Here is an 18,378-nt window from a genome sequence, read left to right as displayed (position 1 = left end):
AATTCTATTTTTTCACATTTTTTGCAAATTTGATGAATGGTAAAAAAAAATGCGAAATTTGGCACAAAATTATTTTGACAAAATCGGTCAAAAGTTATTTGTTTGGTTAGTATTGGTAATTAGGAGTAAAAAAAAGTAATTTTTTTAACTTTCCGACCATTTTTGGCAAGTTATACCGAAAATACCAATCGTAATATTGCATTTTTGCCGAAAATCTGTTTTTCGTTTTCTGTTTTTTTGCTAACTTTATTTTCACTATTTTATCACAGCATTCGAAATAGTGGTCCAAATATGGAATGCTATACCTCGTTGAGCTCGATTTAATTATTCCAATCGAACGGTGTTTACAATTTGAAATTCTATTTTTTTCACATTTTTTGCAAATTTTGATGATCAAAATGGTAAAAAAAATGCGAAAATTTGGCCAAAAATTATTTTGACAAAATCGGTCCAAAAGTTATTTGTTTGGTTAGTATTGGTAATTAGGAGTAAAAAAATGTAATTTTTTTAACATTCCGACCATTTTTGGCCAATTTATACCGAAAATACCAATCGTAAATATTGCATTTTTGCCGAAAATCTGTTTTTCTGTTTTTTTGCTAACTTTATTTTCACTATTTTTATCACAGCATTCGAAATAGTGGTCCAAATATGGAATGCTATACCTCGTTGAGCTCGTATTTAAATTTCCAATCGAACGGTGTTTACAAATTGAAATTCTTTTTTTTTCACATTTTTTGCAAATTTTGATGATCAAAATGGTAAAAAAAATGCGAAAATTTGGCCAAAAATTATTTTGACAAAATCGGTCCAAAAGTTATTTGTTTGGTTAGTATTGGTAATTAGGAGTAAAAAAATGTAATTTTTTTTAACTTTCCGACCATTTTGGCCAAGTTATACGAAAATACCAATCGTAAATATTGCATTTTTGCCGAAAATCTGTTTTTCGTTTTTCTGTTTTTTTTGCGAACTTTATTTTCACTATTTTTATCACAGCATTCGAAATAGTGGTCCAAATATGGAATGTTATACCTCGTTGAGCTCGTATTTAAATTTCCAATCGAACGGTGTTTACAAAATTGAAATTCTATTTTTTTCACATTTTTTGCAAATTTTGATGATCAAAATGGTAAAAAAATGCGAAAATTTGGCCAAAAATTATTTTGACAAAATCGGTCCAAAAGTTATTTGTTTGGTTAGTATTGGTAATTAGGAGTAAAAAATGTAATTTTTTTAACTTTCCGACCATTTTTGGCCAAGTTATACCGAAAATACCAATCGTAAATATTGCATTTTTGCCGAAAATCTGTTTTTCGTTTTTCTGTTTTTTTGCGAACTTTATTTTCACTATTTTTATCACAGCATTCGAAATAGTGGTCCAAATATGGAATGTTATACCTCGTTGAGCTCGTATTTAAATTTCAATCGAACGGTGTTTACAATTTGAAATTCTATTTTTTCACATTTTTTGCAAATTTTGATGATCAAAATGGTAAAAAAAATGCGAAAATTTGGCCAAACATTATTTTGACAAAATCGGTCCAAAAGTTATTTGTTTGGTTAGTATTGGTAATTAGGAGTAAAAAAATGTAATTTTTTTAACTTTCCGACCATTTTTGGCCAAGTTATACCGAAAATACCAATCGTAAATATTGCATTTTTGCCGAAAATCTGTTTTTCGTTTTTCTGTTTTTTTGCTAACTTTATTTTCACTATTTTTATTACAGCATTCGAAATAGTGGTCCGAATATGGAATGTTATACCTCGTTGAGCTCGTATTTAAATTTCCAATCGAACGGTGTTTACAATTTGAAATTCTATTTTTTCACATTTTTTGCAAATTTTGATGATCAAAATGGTAAAAAAAATGCGAAAATTTGGCCAAAAATTATTTTGACAAAATCGGTCCAAAAGTTATTTGTTTGGTTAGTATTGGTAATTAGGAGTACAAAAATGTAATTTTTTTAACTTTCCGACCATTTTTGGCCAAGTTATACCGAAAATACCAATCGTAAATATTGCATTTTTGCCGAAAATCTGTTTTTCTGTTTTTTTGCTAACTTTATTTTCACTATTTTTATCACAGCATTCGAAATAGTGGTCCAAATATGGAATGCTATACCTCGTTGAGCTCGTATTTAAATTTCCAATCGAACGGTGTTTACAATTTGAAATTCTATTTTTTTCACATTTTTTGCAAATTTTGATGATCAAAATGGTAAAAAAAATGCGAAAATTTGGCCAAAAATTATTTTGACAAAATCGGTCCAAAAGTTATTTGTTTGGTTAGTATTGGTAATTAGGAGTAAAAAAATGTAATTTTTTTAACTTTCCGACCATTTTTGGCCAAGTTATACCGAAAATACCAATCGTAAATATTGCATTTTTGCCGAAAATCTGTTTTTCTGTTCTTTTGCTAACTTTATTTTCACTATTTTTATCACAGCATTCGAAATAGTGGTCCAAATATGGAATGCTATACCTCGTTGAGCTCGTATTTAAATTTCCAATCGAACGGTGTTTACAAATTGAAATTCTATTTTTTTCACATTTTTTGCAAATTTTGATGATCAAAATGGTAAAAAAAATGCGAAAATTTGGCCAAAAATTATTTTGACAAAATCGGTCCAAAAGTTATTTGTTTGGTTAGTATTGGTAATTAGGAGTACAAAAATGTAATTTTTTTAACTTTCCGACCATTTTTGGCCAAGTTATACCGAAAATACCAATCGTAAATATTGCATTTTTGCCGAAAATCTGTTTTCGTTTTTCTTTTTGCGAACTTTATTTTCACTATTTTTATCACAGCATTCGAAATAGTGGTCCAAATATGGAATGTTATACCTCGTTGAGCTCGTATTTAAATTTCCAATCGAACGGTGTTTACAAATTGAAATTCTATTTTTTCACATTTTTTGCAAATTTTGATGATCAAAATGGTAAAAAAATGCGAAAATTTGGCCAAAAATTATTTTGACAAAATCGGTGTACGGATTATGAGCGGAGTCACCCGGTGCTTCAGCTGTCTTAACAGCGGATTAACATTTTATATATCGATGCTAATTGAACTGAACTGTATTCTTTCTTTCTCTCTTGTAATTTGCGGTCATAGCGATCAGACGTGATTTTTGTATATGAAGAAATAAATGAAGTTAAATAGTGTATATATGATTCTTATTTGCGAACCCCATTACAATGATGTCAAAGCAGTGAGGCATCACAACTATTCATTGGTGGCCCATGAGGGGAACCTTGCTCATAAGAATCATAATTAATAATTGCTAAAAGCTGTTTGGCAATTTTATCTTCGTGGTCGGCTTCATCCAGATAAATCACCGTGCCTACGTTTTCTATCGCGCTCGCTCTCATCACGACAGAGCAGTATACGCAAACATTCGCGCTCGCTCTCATCACGACAGAGCTAAGTCCCGTTGCCCTTCGATTCCGTTAGATTTGCCGGAATCTCTGCCAACTCAAAAAAACAAGACGTCAAAGAAGAACACCGATAACATACGAGCATTTGTGCATATTACATACAGTGGAGCAACGTCAGTATAAACAATGTCGAAATTTGATCAACTGGTGCGAGTTCAAACTGACCGCATTGAGTCTTTGAAGCGCTTGTTCAGTAATGTGAAAAAAGACTCGAGTGCGCGGAAAACGGAAATATATTTCGAAAAACGTTTGAATCAAATCGACGAGTTTAACAAAGAATTTCATCAGGCGCATCACACACTTATATGCATGGCAGACTACGAAGAAAGTGTGTATAAGCAACAAAATACAATCAGCCAATTCGAAGACCTGGGCATGGAAGTTTACTGTTTCGTGGCCGAAGAAAAGAAACGAATTTATCCAGGCACAGTGACGCACAACGAATCAGCTAACTCTACAATAACAACACATGTAGAGGAAGTACGGATACCACTGCCAAAATTACCAGTTCCGAAATTCTCTGGCAACTGCGCGGACTGGCCAAGTTTTCATGATGCATTTTTACGCTTAATTCACAATAATGAGCGTCTGGATAAGATTCAAAGGTTCCATTTTTTAAAGGAAGCATTACCAGTAGGCCTGGACAACGACATTCGCCAAATCGCTTTAACTGAAGCAAACTATGAAGTCGCTTGGACCACACTTCTACAACGATATAACAACCCACGAATTGTGTTCGCCAGCCATATGAACATGCTCTACAACTTACCGAATCTTTCGAAAGAAAAATCTGCTGACATACGGTCTATGGTTAGCACAGTCAACGTCTGCATTGCCGCTTGCAATACCGTCAAGGCGCCACTACAGGGAGGAGATTTTTGGTTGACTCATTATCTAACAACCAAACTACCCAAAGACACTCACACAGCTTGGGAGCATCATCTGGGCAGCAAGATTGACGTTCCTTCATACAAAGATCTGCAACAGTTCCTCAATGATCGACTTGTTACGTTAGACGCTATTGAAAGCCGTAACGCGTGCAGCGGCATGAAACAGTCAAATGAAACTTCAGACGGTACTAAACGCGTGCGTGTGCACAGCGCCCACACCAGGTCGGGTGCTTCCGCGTCCGCTTGCTATCATTGTGGCAACTTACACATACTTCGAAGATGTCCGCAATTTCTTTCAATGGATTGCTACCAACGGAAGGAAGTGGCCAGCAAGGCAAAATTGTGTCTCAATTGCCTGGGAAAATCGCACACACAAGCAAGCTGCCCCAGCAACAAGAATTGTCTTCATTGTGGTCAACGTCATCACACGATGTTACATTTTCCAGCAACACAGCCAACGCTGATACCCTCCTCGACATCATGCCAAAGTTCAGCAGCCAGTTCAGATGCCAAGCCGACTCTACAGTGCATGTCAACTACAACTTCATCTATGACTCATCGAAAGGTACTACTAGCAACAGCTCGGGTTGTACTCAGTAACACACAGACAGGATGCCAGGCCACGGTAAACGCGCTTCTTGACCAAGGATCGGAAGCAACTATCATTTCGGAGCATGCTGTACAGTCTCTCCAGCTCTCCCGAAGCACAACTCGCACTTCAATCACCGGAGTCGGTCAAGATTCAGGACGACGCTGCAAATTCATCGTAAGTTGTTCGGTGCAAACAGCAACTAACCCAAATTTCTCGTTAAAGGTCGACGATGCTTATGTTTTGAACACGTTGACATCACACATGCCAAGTCAAAGTTTTCCAGCAGGAAACTGGAGTCATATCCATGGTCTCATGCTCGCAGACCCCTATTATTATAGATCCAAGCGAATCGATATCATTTTTGGAGCCGACCTTATGGCACAACTCTTGTTACCTGGAACTAAGATTGGCTTGCCAAACGAACCCATAGCGCAGAATACTCAACTCGGATGGGTTCTGTTAGGCAATGTTGGCAACACGCATATTACACGCCACATTCGATGTAATCATGCCATAATAAACTCCGAAGAGCTGCTTAAGGTATTTTGCGAGGTAGAATCAGTTCCAGAACGCCCAAAGCTCTCCAAAGAAGATCAATGGTGCGAGTCTTTCTTTAAGCAGACCCATCAACGTCAACCAGACGGCAGTTATCAAGTCCGTTTGCCATTCAAGAGGAACTTTGACCCCAGTATGACGCTCGGAAAATCTCATCAGATCGCCCTGAACAGATATCTTCAACTCGAAAGGCGCCTTCAAAGGGACCCAGACAAATGGATCAGATACTGCAAAGGAATTGAAGAATATTTTCAACTAGGTCAAATCACGTTGGCAGAGACGAGCGAAAACTCAACCATAACCACGGATTCCTACGGTCGGCATGTTGCATCATGCGTGCTACCACATCATGCAGTTTTCAAAGAAGAAAGCCTCACCACAAAACAACGTATCGTTTTTGACGCATCGGCCCGGACCTCAAATGGCAGATCGTTAAACGATGTACTATGTGTAGGTCCCACGCTGCAAAATGATCTGCCAGCCGTTCTCTTGAATTGGAGACAATATCAGTTTGTTTTCACTGCCGATATACAACGAATGTATCGCTGTATCAATGTCCACCCTGATGACACGCAGTACCAGAGGATTTTATGGCGGGCGGCGGATGGAGTCATCAAACAGCATTGCTTAACTACCGTCACGTTTGGAACAGCGTCTGCACCTTATACAGCTATAAGAGTCATCCATCAAATAGCTGAAGACACACAGACAAAATATCCTATGGCATCCAACGTTCTCAAAAATGAGATATATGTCGACGACATTCTCTCAGGCGATCATTCACAAGAGGCAGCAATACGGAAAAGTTTGCAAACTATGCTAGCTTTAAAATCCTCTGGCATGGAGCTACGAAAATGGGCTAGTAATGACCAGGATCTGATGGCAACGATACCTCTCGAGCATCGATGCAAGCAGACATCCCTCAGTTGGGACAATGCGGACACCATCAAAACACTGGGTATGTACTGGTTGCCCAAGCAAGATTGCTTCACTTATAAATTACTAGCAAATACTCCAGCCGGTATAACAAAACGAGAAATCCTATCGACCATAGCACGTTTATTTGATCCTCTTGGATTAATCGCTCCAGTTGTAATTTCAGCAAAGATTATATTGAAAGAAATCACACTAGCGAAGCAATATCGCGAGGACGGATCGAGTACATCACTGGATTGGGATGAGCCAGTTCCCAACACCATTGCCGTCAAATGGCAACAATTTCGACAGCAACTAATGAAGGTTAAGACGATCAAAATACCACGCAGCGTCAAATTTACGCCACTATTTAGTAGTGAGATACAACTGCACACCTTTTGCGATGGATCCTCCAGTGCTTACGCAGCAGCAGTGTATGCACGCACCCAACAGTCTGATGGGACTTTCTATACAACGCTCATCGTCGCAAAATCAAAAATTTCGCCAACCAAGCCGTTAACAATACCGCGCACTGAGCTATGCGGTGCAGTATTAGCTACCAAACTCACCAAATGGGTGCTGGAGAATAACCGATGGACCAATGCACATATATCTACCTTTTACTGGACCGATGCTACCATTGTTCTGCACTGGATTAAAGGAGACATTACTAGGTGGAAAACGTTTGTAGCCAACCGAGTGTCTTACATTCTCGACCACACCTCAGCGGCTCAGTGGCACCACATAGACACATCGGAAAACCCAGCAGATTGCGCAACCAGAGGCTTACCACCGAGCCAAATACCTGATATTTGGTGGCATGGCCCATCCTGGCTATGCAAACCACACAATATTTGGCCAAACACGCAATCACAATTGCTCAATCCAGAAGAACGGGATCTGGAGGCCAAATCCATAAAAATTAGAGCCTTCACTACCTTGTCAGACACAAAGGATTCTATTATTGACCGATTCTCGTCGTATACAAAACTGCTACGTGTCACGGCATACATGTTACGATTCTGCCACAATGCTCATGCTCGAGCACAACGAAGTCACGGATCACTCTCTCCTGACGAGCTGGATGAGGCCCTGTGCTGCATAGCTCGCCTTGCACAATCCGATACATTTCACGCCGACATCCAAGCGCTTAAAAGGAACAAGCCGTTACCACCCCGTAGCACACTTTCAAATCTTACACCGTTTCTTGACAACAATATCTTGAGGATTCGTGGCCGTCTCAAGCATTCAAATCTCTCTTTTTCTCGAAAACATCCAATTATATTACCTCATTGTCACCTATTTACAGATTTGGTAATTCAACACTCTCATCAGCTCACTCTACATGGCGGCGCTCAATTAACACTGGCTCACATACGCTACAAATTCTGGATTCCCAGAGGCAGACAAGCAGTCAGGCGAATCATCCGAAATGCGTCACATGTTTTAAGGTAGCTCCAGTCGTAGCGAAGCAATTGATGGGTGACTTGCCATTACATCGAGTCAACCCCCAACTCGTCCGTTCATTACAACAGGAGTTGACTACACTGGTGCGATTGAACTTCAAGCCGCGCGTGTACGAGGATCAACCACCTACAAAGGCTATGTAGCCATTTTTATATGCTTAGCAACCAAGGCGGTCCACTTGGAAGCCGTCACTGGACTTTCAACAGAGCACTTCCTGCAAGCATTTACGCGATTCACCGGACGTCGAGGACAAGTTCAACATATGTATAGTGATAACGGCACAAATTTTGTTGGCGCGAGTACATCGCTTAACCAGCCATCACTTGCAAGGCAGCCCTAAACGAATCGACATGTCAACATGGGACAAGGTGGCATTTCACACCTCCATATTCTCCCAATTTTGGTGGCATCTGGGAGGCAAACGTGAAAGCAATGAAGCATCATCTTAAACGGATCGTCGGCAGCCACAAGCAGACGTATGAGGAGCTTACTACAGTTTTGATCAGGATTGAAGCATGTTTGAACTCACGTCCACTTTGCCCGCTAACCGCCGACCCTGACGATTTAGAAGTACTAACTCCAGCACATTTCTTAATTGGTGACGCACTACTGGCACCGCCACAAGGTCGGCCGAATAATAAGCCTTTGCGTGAACTATTTCTCGCACAACAACACATGACGCGACAATTCTGGTCTCAATGGTCTCGTGATTGGTTATCACACTTGCAAACTCGGCCAAAGTGGTGCCAAATCAAAGATAATCTTAGCATCAACGACTTAGTCATTATAAAGGATGATAATCTACCACCAGCTAAATGGACTATAGGCCGAGTCGTCGAACTGCACCCTGGATCGGACTCGCTAGTCAGAGTGGTTACATTAAAGACGAAATCTGGCATTCAAAAGAGGTCAATCACAAAGCTTTGTCCACTTCCGATTTCAACATAATTATGATCAACACACGGATCAAGAATCACAAGGAGCCTTCATGCTGGACGACGCATTGGCGGGCGGCATGTACGGATTATGGCGGAGTCACCCGGTGCTTCAGCTGTCTTAACAGCGGATTAACATTTTATATATCGATGCTAATTGAACTGAACTGTATTCTTTCTTTCTCTCTTGTAATTTGCGGTCATAGCGATCAGACGTGATTTTTGTATATGAAGAAATAAATGAAGTTAAATAGTGTATATATGATTCTTATTTGCGAACCCCATTACAATGATGTCAAAGCAGTGAGGCATCACAACTATTCAATCGGTCCAAACGTTATTTGTTTGGTTAGTATTGGTAATTAGGAGTAAAAAAATGTAATTTTTTAACTTTCCGACCATTTTTGGCCAAGTTATACCGAAAATACCAATCGTAAATATTGCATTTTTGCCGAAAATCTGTTTTTCGTTTTTCTGTTTTTTTTGCTAACTTTATTTTCACTATTTTTATTACAGCATTCGAAATAGTGGTCCGAATATGGAATGTTATACCTCGTTGAGCTCGTATTTAAATTTCCAATCGAACGGTGTTTACAAATTGAAATTCTATTTTTTTACATTTTTTTGCAAATTTTGATGATCAAAATGGTAAAAAAAATGCGAAAATTTGGCCAACAATTATTTTGACAAAATCGGTCCAAAAGTTATTTGTTTGGTTAGTATTGGTAATTAGGAGTAAAAAAATGTAATTTTTTTAACTTTCCGACCATTTTTGGCCAAGTTATACCGAAAATACCAATCGTAAATATTGCATTTTTGCCGAAAATCTGTTTTCCGTTTTTCTGTTTTTTTGCGAACTTTATTTTCACTATTTTTATCACAGCATTCGAAATAGTGGTCCAAATATGGAATGCTATACCTCGTTGAGCTCGTATTTAAATTTCCAATCGAACGGTGTTTACAAATTGAAATTCTACTTTTTCAAATTTTTTGCAAATTTTGATGATCAAAATGGTAAAAAAAATGCGAAAATTTGGCCAAAATTATTTTGACAAATCGGTCCAAAAGTTATTTGTTTGGTTAGTATTGGTAATTAGGAGTACAAAAATGTAATTTTTTTAACTTCCGACCATTTTTGGCCAAGTTATACCGAAAAAACCAATCGTAAATATTGCATTTTTGCCGAAAATCTGTTTTTCGTTTTTTCTGCTTTTTTGCGAACTTTATTTTCACTATTTTTATCACAGGCATTCGAAATAGTGGTCCAAATATGGAATGTTATACCTCGTTGAGCTCGTATTTAAATTTCCAATCGAACGGTGTTTACAAATTGAAATTCTATTTTTTTCACATTTTTTGCAAATTTTGATGATCAAAATGGTAAAAAAATGCGAAAATTTGGCCAAAAATTATTTTGACAAAATCGGTCCAAAAGTTATTTGTTTGGTTAGTATTGGTAATTAGGAGTACAAAAATGTAATTTTTTTAACTTTCCGACCATTTTTGGCCAAGTTATACCGAAAATACCCATCGTAAATATTGCATTTTTGCCGAAAATCTGGTTTTCGTTTTTCTGGTTTTTTGCGAAGTTTATTTTCACTATTTTTATCAGAGCATTCGAAATAGTGGTCCCAATATGGAATGTTATACCTCGTTCAGCTCGTATTTAAATTTCCAATCGAACGGTGTTTCCGACCATTTTTGGCCAAGTTATACCGAAAATACCCATCGTAAATATTGCATTTTTGCCGAAAATCTGGTTTTCGTTTTTCTGGTTTTTTGCGAAGTTTATTTTCACTATTTTTATCAGAGCATTCGAAATAGTGGTCCCAATATGGAATGTTATACCTCGTTCAGCTCGTATTTAAATTTCCAATCGAACGGTGTTTACAAATTGAAATTCTATTTTTTTCACATTTTTTGCAAATTTTGATGATCAAAATGGTAAAAAAATGCGAAAATTTGGCCAAAAATTATTTTGACAAAATCGGTCCAAAAGTTATTTGTTTGGTTAGTATTGGTAATTAGGAGTACAAAAATGTAATTTTTTTAACTTTCCGACCATTTTTGGCCAAGTTATACCGAAAATACCAATCGTAAATATTGCATTTTTGCCGAAAATCTTTTTCGTTTTTTCTGTTTTTTTGCGAACTTTATTTTTCACTATTTTTATTACAGCATTCGAAATAGTGGTCCGAATATGGAATGTTATACCTCGTTGAGCTCGTATTTAAATTTCCAATCGAACGGTGTTTCCGACCATTTTTGGCCAAGTTATACCGAAAAAACCAATCGTAAATATTGCATTTTTGCCGAAAATCTGTTTTTCGTTTTTTCTGCTTTTTTGCGAACTTTATTTTCACTATTTTTATCACAGCATTCGAAATAGTGGTCCAAATATGGAATGTTATACCTCGTTGAGCTCGTATTTAAATTTCCAATCGAACGGTGTTTACAAATTGAAATTCTATTTTTTTCACATTTTTTGCAAATTTTGATGAACAAAATGGTAAAAAAATGCGAAAATTTGGCCAAAAATTATTTTGACAAAATCGGTCCAAAAGTTATTTGTTTGGTTAGTATTGGTAATTAGGAGTACAAAAATGTAATTTTTTAACTTTCCGACCATTTTTGGCCAAGTTATACCGAAAATACCAATCGTAAATATTGCATTTTTGCCGAAAATCTGTTTTTCGTTTTTCTGTTTTTTTGCGAACTTTATTTTCACTATTTTTATCACAGCATTCGAAATAGTGGTCCAAATATGGAATGTTATACCTCGTTAAGCTCGTATTTAAATTTCAATCGAACGGTGTTTACAAATTGAAATTCTATTTTTTTCACATTTTTTGCAAATTTTGATGATCAAAATGGTAAAAAAATGCGAAAATTTGGCCAAAAATTATTTTGACAAAATCGGTCCAAAAGTTATTTGTTTGGTTAGTATTGGTAATTAGGAGTACAAAAATGTAATTTTTTAACTTTCCGACCATTTTTGGCCAAGTTATACCGAAAAAACCAATCGTAAATATTGCATTTTTGCCGAAAATCTGTTTTTCGTTTTTCTGCTTTTTTGCGAACTTTATTTTCACTATTTTTATCACAGCATTCGAAATAGTGGTCCAAATATGGAATGTTATACCTCGTTGAGCTCGTATTTAAATTTCCAATCGAACGGTGTTTACAAATTGAAATTCTATTTTTTTCACATTTTTTGCAAATTTGATGATCAAAATGTAAAAAATGCGAAAATTTGGCCAAAAATTATTTTGACAAAATCGGTCCAAAAGTTATTTGTTTGGTTAGTATTGGTAATTAGGAGTACAAAAATGTAATTTTTTTAACTTTCCGACCATTTTTGGCCAATTTATACGAAAATACCAATCGATATTGGCATTTTGCCGAAAATTGTTTTTCGTTTTTCTGTTTTTTTTGCGAACTTTATATTTCACTATTTTTATTACGCATTCGAAATAGTGGTCGAAATGGAATGTTATACCGAAAATAACCCAATCGGTAAATATTTGCATTTTTGCCGAAAATCTGTTTTTCGTTTTTCTGTTTTTTTGCGAACTTTATTTTCACTATTTTTATCACAGCATTCGAAATAGTGGTCCAAATATGGAATGTTATACCTCGTTGAGCTCGTATTTAAATTTCCAATCGAACGGTGTTTACAAATTGAAATTCTATTTTTTTCACATTTTTTGCAAATTTTGATGAACAAAATGGTAAAAAAAATGCGAAAATTTGGCCAAAAATTATTTTGACAAAATCGGTCCAAAAGTTATTTGTTTGGTTAGTATTGGTAATTAGGAGTAAAAAAATGTAATTTTTTTAACTTTCCGACCATTTTTGGCCAAGTTATACCGAAAATACCAATCGTAAATATTGCATTTTTGCCGAAAATCTGTTTTTCGTTTTTCTGTTTTTTTGCGAACTTTATTTTCACTATTTTTATCACAGCATTCGAAATAGTGGTCCAAATATGGAATGTTATACCTCGTTGAGCTCGTATTTAAATTTCCAATCGAACGGTGTTTACAAATTGAAATTCTATTTTTTTCACATTTTTTGCAAATTTTGATGACAAAATGGTAAAAAAATGCGAAAATTTGGCCAAAAATTATTTTGACAAAATCGGTCCAAAAGTTATTTGTTTGGTTAGTATTGGTAATTAGGAGTAAAAAATGTAATTTTTTTAACTTTCCGACCATTTTTGGCCAAGTTATACCGAAAATACCAATCGTAAATATTGCATTTTTGCCGAAAATCTGTTTTTCGTTTTTCTGTTTTTTGCGAACTTTATTTTCACTATTTTTATCACAGCATTCGAAATAGTGGTCCAAATATGGAATGTTATACCTCGTTGAGCTCGTATTTAAATTTCCAATCGAACGGTGTTTACAAATTGAAATTCTATTTTTTTCACATTTTTTGCAAATTTTGATGAACAAAATGGTAAAAAAATGCGAAAATTTGGCCAAAAATTATTTTGACAAAATCGGTCCAAAAGTTATTTGTTTGGTTAGTATTGGTAATTAGGAGTAAAAAAATGTAATTTTTTTAACTTTCCGACCATTTTTGGCCAAGTTATACCGAAAATACCAATCGTAAATATTGCATTTTTGCCGAAAATCTGTTTTTCGTTTTTCTGTTTTTTTGCGAACTTTATTTTCACTATTTTAATAACAGCATTCGAAATAGTGGTCCAAATATGGAATGTTATACCTCGTTGAGCTCGTATTTAAATTTCCAATCGAACGGTGTTTACAAATTGAAATTCTATTTTTTCACATTTTTGCAAATTTTGATGACAAAATGGTAAAAAAAATGCGAAAATTTGGCCAAAAATTATTTTGACAAAATCGGTCCAAAAGTTATTTGTTTGGTTAGTATTGGTAATTAGGAGTAAAAAAATGTAATTTTTTTAACTTTCCGACCATTTTTGGCCAAGTTATACCGAAAATACCAATCGTAAATATTGCATTTTTGCCGAAAATCTGTTTTTCGTTTTTCTGTTTTTTTGCGAACTTTATTTTCACTATTTTTATCACAGCATTCGAAATAGTGGTCCAAATATGGAATGTTATACCTCGTTGAGCTCGTATTTAAATTTCCAATCGAACGGTGTTTACAAATTGAAATTCTATTTTTTCACATTTTTTGCAAATTTTGATGAACAAAATGGTAAAAAAAATGCGAAAATTTGGCCAAAAATTATTTTGACAAAATCGGTCCAAAAGTTATTTGTTTGGTTAGTATTGGTAATTAGGAGTAAAAAATGTAATTTTTTTAACTTTCCGACCATTTTTGGCCATGTTATACCGAAAATACCAATCGTAAATATTGCATTTTTGCCGAAAATCTGTTTTTCGTTTTTCTGTTTTTTTGCGAACTTTATTTTCACTATTTTTATCACAGCATTCGAAATAGTGGTCCAAATATGGAATGTTATACCTCGTTGAGCTCGTATTTAAATTTCCAATCGAACGGTGTTTACAAATTGAAATTCTATTTTTTTCACATTTTTTGCAAATTTTGATGAACAAAATGGTAAAAAAAATGCGAAAATTTGGCCAAAAATTATTTTAACAAAATCGGTCCAAATGTTATTTGTTTGGTTAGTATTGGTAATTAGGAGTACAAAAATGTAATTTTTTTAACTTTCCGACCATTTTTGGCCAAGTTATACCGAAAAAACCAATCGTAAATATTGCATTTTTGCCGAAAATCTGTTTTTCGTTTTTCTGTTTTTTGCGAACTTTATTTTCACTATTTTTATCACAGCATTCGAAATAGTGGTCCAAATATGGAATGTTATACCTCGTTGAGCTCGTATTTAAATTTCCAATCGAACGGTGTTTACAAATTGAAATTCTATTTTTTCACATTTTTTGCAAATTTTGATGCGAAAATTTGGCCAAAAATTATTTTAACAAAATCGGTCCAAAAGTTATTTGTTTGGTTAGTATTGGTAATTAGGAGTACAAAAATGTAATTTTTTTAACTTTCCGACCATTTTTGGCCAATTTATACCAAAAATACCAATCGTAAATATTGCATTTTTGCCGAAAATCTGTTTTTCGTTTTTCTGTTTTTTTGCGAACTTTATTTTCACTATTTTTATCACAGCATTCGAAATAGTGGTCCAAATATGGAATGTTATACCTCGTTGAGCTCGTATTTAAATTTCCAATCGAACGGTGTTTACAAATTGAAATTCTATTTTTTTCACATTTTTGCAAATTTTGATGAACAAAATGGTAAAAAAAATGCGAAAATTTGGCCAAAAATTATTTTGACAAAATCGGTCCAAAAGTTATTTGTTTGGTTAGTATTGGTAATTAGGAGTAAAAAAATGTACTTTTTTTAACTTTCCGACCATTTTTGGCCAAGTTATACCGAAAATACCAATCGTAAATATTGCATTTTTGCCGAAAATCTGTTTTTCGTTTTTCTGTTTTTTTGCGAACTTTATTTTCACTATTTTTATCACAGCATTCGAAATAGTGGTCCAAATATGGAATGTTATAGCTCGTTGAGCTCGTATTTAAATTTCCAATCGAACGGTGTTTACAAATTGAAATTCTATTTTTTTTACATTTTTTGCAAATTTTGATGAACAAAATGGTAAAAAAATGCGAAAATTTGGCCAAAAATTATTTTGACAAAATCGGTCCAAAAGTTATTTGTTTGGTTAGTATTGGTAATTAGGAGTAAAAAATTTACTTTTTTTAACTTTCCGACCATTTTTGGCCAAGTTATACCGAAAATACCAATCGTAAATATTGCATTTTTGCCGAAAATCTGTTTTTCGTTTTTCTGTTTTTTTGCGAACTTTATTTTCACTATTTTTATCACAGCATTCGAAATAGTGGTCCAAATATGGAATGTTATACCTCGTTGAGCTCGTATTTAAATTTCCAATCGAACGGTGTTTACAAATTGAAATTCTATTTTTTTCACATTTTTTGCAAATTTTGATGACAAAATGGTAAAAAAAATGCGAAAATTTGGCCAAAAATTATTTTGACAAAATCGGTCCAAAAGTTATTTGTTTGGTTAGTATGGTAATTAGGAGTACAAAAATGTAATTTTTTTAACTTTCCGACCATTTTTGGCCAAGTTATACCGAAAATACCAATCGTAAATTGCATTTTGCCGAAATCTGTTTTTCGTTTTCTGTTTTTTTTTTTTTTTCACTATTTTTTATACAGCTCGAAATAGTGGTATATGGAATGTTATACCTCGTTGAGCTCGTATTTAAATTTCCAATCGAACGGTGTTTCCGACCATTTTTGGCCAAGTTTACCGAAAAACCAATCGTAAATATTGCAATTTTTGCCGAAAATCTGTTTTTCGTTTTTCTGTTTTTTTTGCGAACTTTATTTTCACTATTTTATCACAGCATTCGAAATAGTGGTCCAAATATGGAATGTTATACCTCGTTGAGCTCGTATTTAAATTTCCAATCGAACGGTGTTTACAAATTGAAATTCTACTTTTTCAAATTTTTTGCAAATTTTGATGATCAAAATGGTTAAAAAAAATGCGAAAATTTGGCCAAAAATTATTTTGACAAAATCGGTCCAAAAGTTATTTTGTTTGGTTAGTATTGGTAATTAGGAGTACAAAAATGTAATTTTTTTAACTTTCCGACCATTTTTGGCCAAGTTATACCGAAAAACCAATCGTAAATATTGCATTTTTGCCGAAAATCTTTTTCGTTTTTCTGCTTTTTGCGAACTTTATTTTCACTATTTTTATCACAGCATTCGAAATAGTGTCCAAATATGGAATGTTATACCTCGTTGAGCTCGTATTTAAATTTCCAATCGAACGGTGTTTACAAATTGAAATTCTATTTTTTTCACTTTTTTGCAAATTTTGATGATCAAAATGGTAAAAAAATGCGAAAATTTGGCCAAAATTATTTTGACAAAATCGGTCCAAAGTTATTTGTTTGGTTAGTATTGGTAATTAGGAGTAAAAATGTAATTTTTTAACTTTCCGACCATTTTTGGCCAAGTTATACGAAAATACCAATCGTAAATATTGCATTTTGCCAAAATCTGTTTTTCGTTTTTCTGTTTTTTTGCTAACTTTATTTTCACTATTTTTATTACAGCATTCGAAATAGTGGCCGAATATGGAATGTTATACCTCGTTGAGCTCGTATTTAAATTTCCAATCGAACGGTGTTTCCGACCTTTTTGGCCAAGTTATACGAAAAAACAATCGTAAATATTGGCATTTTTGCCGAAAATCTGTTTTCGTTTTTCTGCTTTTTTGCGAACTTTATTTTCACTATTTTTATCACAGCATTCGAAATAGTGGTCCAAATATGGAATGTTATACCTCGTTGAGCTCGTATTTAAATTTCCAATCGAACGGTGTTTACAAATTGAAATTCTATTTTTTTCACATTTTTTGCAAATTTTGATGATCAAAATGGTAAAAAAATGCGAAAATTTGGCCAAAATTATTTTGACAAAATCGGTCCAAAAGTTATTTGTTTGGTTGTTTGGTAATTAGGAGTACAAAAATGTAATTTTTTTAACTTTCCGACCATTTTTGGCCAAGTTATACCGAAAATACCAATCGTAAATATTGCATTTTTGCCGAAAATCTTTTTTTTCGTTTTCTGTTTTTTGCGAACTTTATTTTCACTATTTTATCACAGCATTCGAAATAGTGGTCCAAATATGGAATGTTATACCTCGTTGAGCTCGTATTTAAATTTCCAATCGACGGTGTTTACAAATTGAAATTCTATTTTTTTCACATTTTTTGCAAATTTTGAATGATCAAAATGGTACAAAAATGCGAAAATTTGGCCAAACATTATTTTGACAAAATCGGTCCAAAAGTTATTTGTTTGGTTAGTATTTGGTAATTAGGAGTACAAAAATTTAATTTTTTTAACTTTCCGACCATTTTTGGCCAAGTTATACCGAAAATACCAATCGTAAATATTGCATTTTTGGCCGAAAATCTGTTTTTCGTTTTCTGTTTTTTGCGAACTTTATTTTCACTATTTTTATTAACAGCATTCGAAATAGTGGTCCGAAATATGGAATGTTATACCTCGTTGAGCTCGTATTTAAATTTCCAATCGAACGGTGTTTCCGACCATTTTGGCCAAGTTATACCGAAAAAACCAATCGTAAATATTGCATTTTTGCCGAAAATCTGTTTTTCGTTTTTCTCTTTTTTGCGAACTTTATTTTCACTATTTTTATCACAGCATTCGAAATAGTGGTCCAAATATGGAATGTTATACCTCGTTGAGCTCGTATTTAAATTTCCAATCGAACGGTGTTTACAAATTGAAATTCTACTTTTTCAAATTTTTTGCAAATTTTGATGATCAAAATGGTAAAAAAATGCGAAAATTTGGCCAAAAATTATTTTGACAAAATCGGTCCAAAAGTTATTTGTTTGGTTAGTATTGGTAATTAGGAGTACAAAAATGTAATTTTTTTAACTTTCGCGACCATTTTTGGCCAAGTTATACCGAAAAAACCAATCGTAAATATTGCATTTTTGCCGAAAATCTGTTTTTCGTTTTTCTGGCTTTTTTGCG

The 18,378-nt window shown here is 34.3% G+C and overlaps 1 protein-coding gene across 1 annotated transcript; it reads left to right on the top strand.

Annotated features, from left to right (window-relative positions):
* The first annotated feature begins 6,288 nt into the window (after positions 1–6,288).
* On the top strand, positions 6,289–7,997 carry LOC122625810. Its single transcript, XM_043805862.1, has 3 exons — positions 6,289–6,430; positions 6,575–7,553; positions 7,697–7,997. The coding sequence occupies exons 1-3, from the start codon at positions 6,289–6,291 to the stop codon at positions 7,995–7,997; spliced, it is 1,422 nt and encodes a 473-aa protein (XP_043661797.1).
* Positions 7,998–18,378: the final 10,381 nt, after the last annotated feature.

This window comes from Drosophila teissieri, unplaced genomic scaffold (genome assembly GCF_016746235.2).
Source record: "Drosophila teissieri strain GT53w unplaced genomic scaffold, Prin_Dtei_1.1 Segkk80_quiver_pilon_scaf, whole genome shotgun sequence".
Taxonomy (NCBI): domain Eukaryota; kingdom Metazoa; phylum Arthropoda; class Insecta; order Diptera; family Drosophilidae; genus Drosophila; species Drosophila teissieri.
This window is presented reverse-complemented; position numbering and strand designations above follow the sequence as displayed.

Excerpts from the sequence above, each read along its gene's own strand:
- LOC122625810 (XM_043805862.1), top strand. The coding sequence starts at position 6,289 with ATGCTAGCTTTAAAATCCTCTGGCATGGAGCTACGAAAATGGGCTAGT. Across the intron at positions 6,431-6,574 it reads GGACACCATCAAAACACTGG|CAAAGATTATATTGAAAGAA; the intron begins GTATGTACTGGT and ends TTGTAATTTCAG. Across the intron at positions 7,554-7,696 it reads GCGCTTAAAAGGAACAAGCC|ATTTGGTAATTCAACACTCT; the intron begins GTTACCACCCCG and ends ACCTATTTACAG.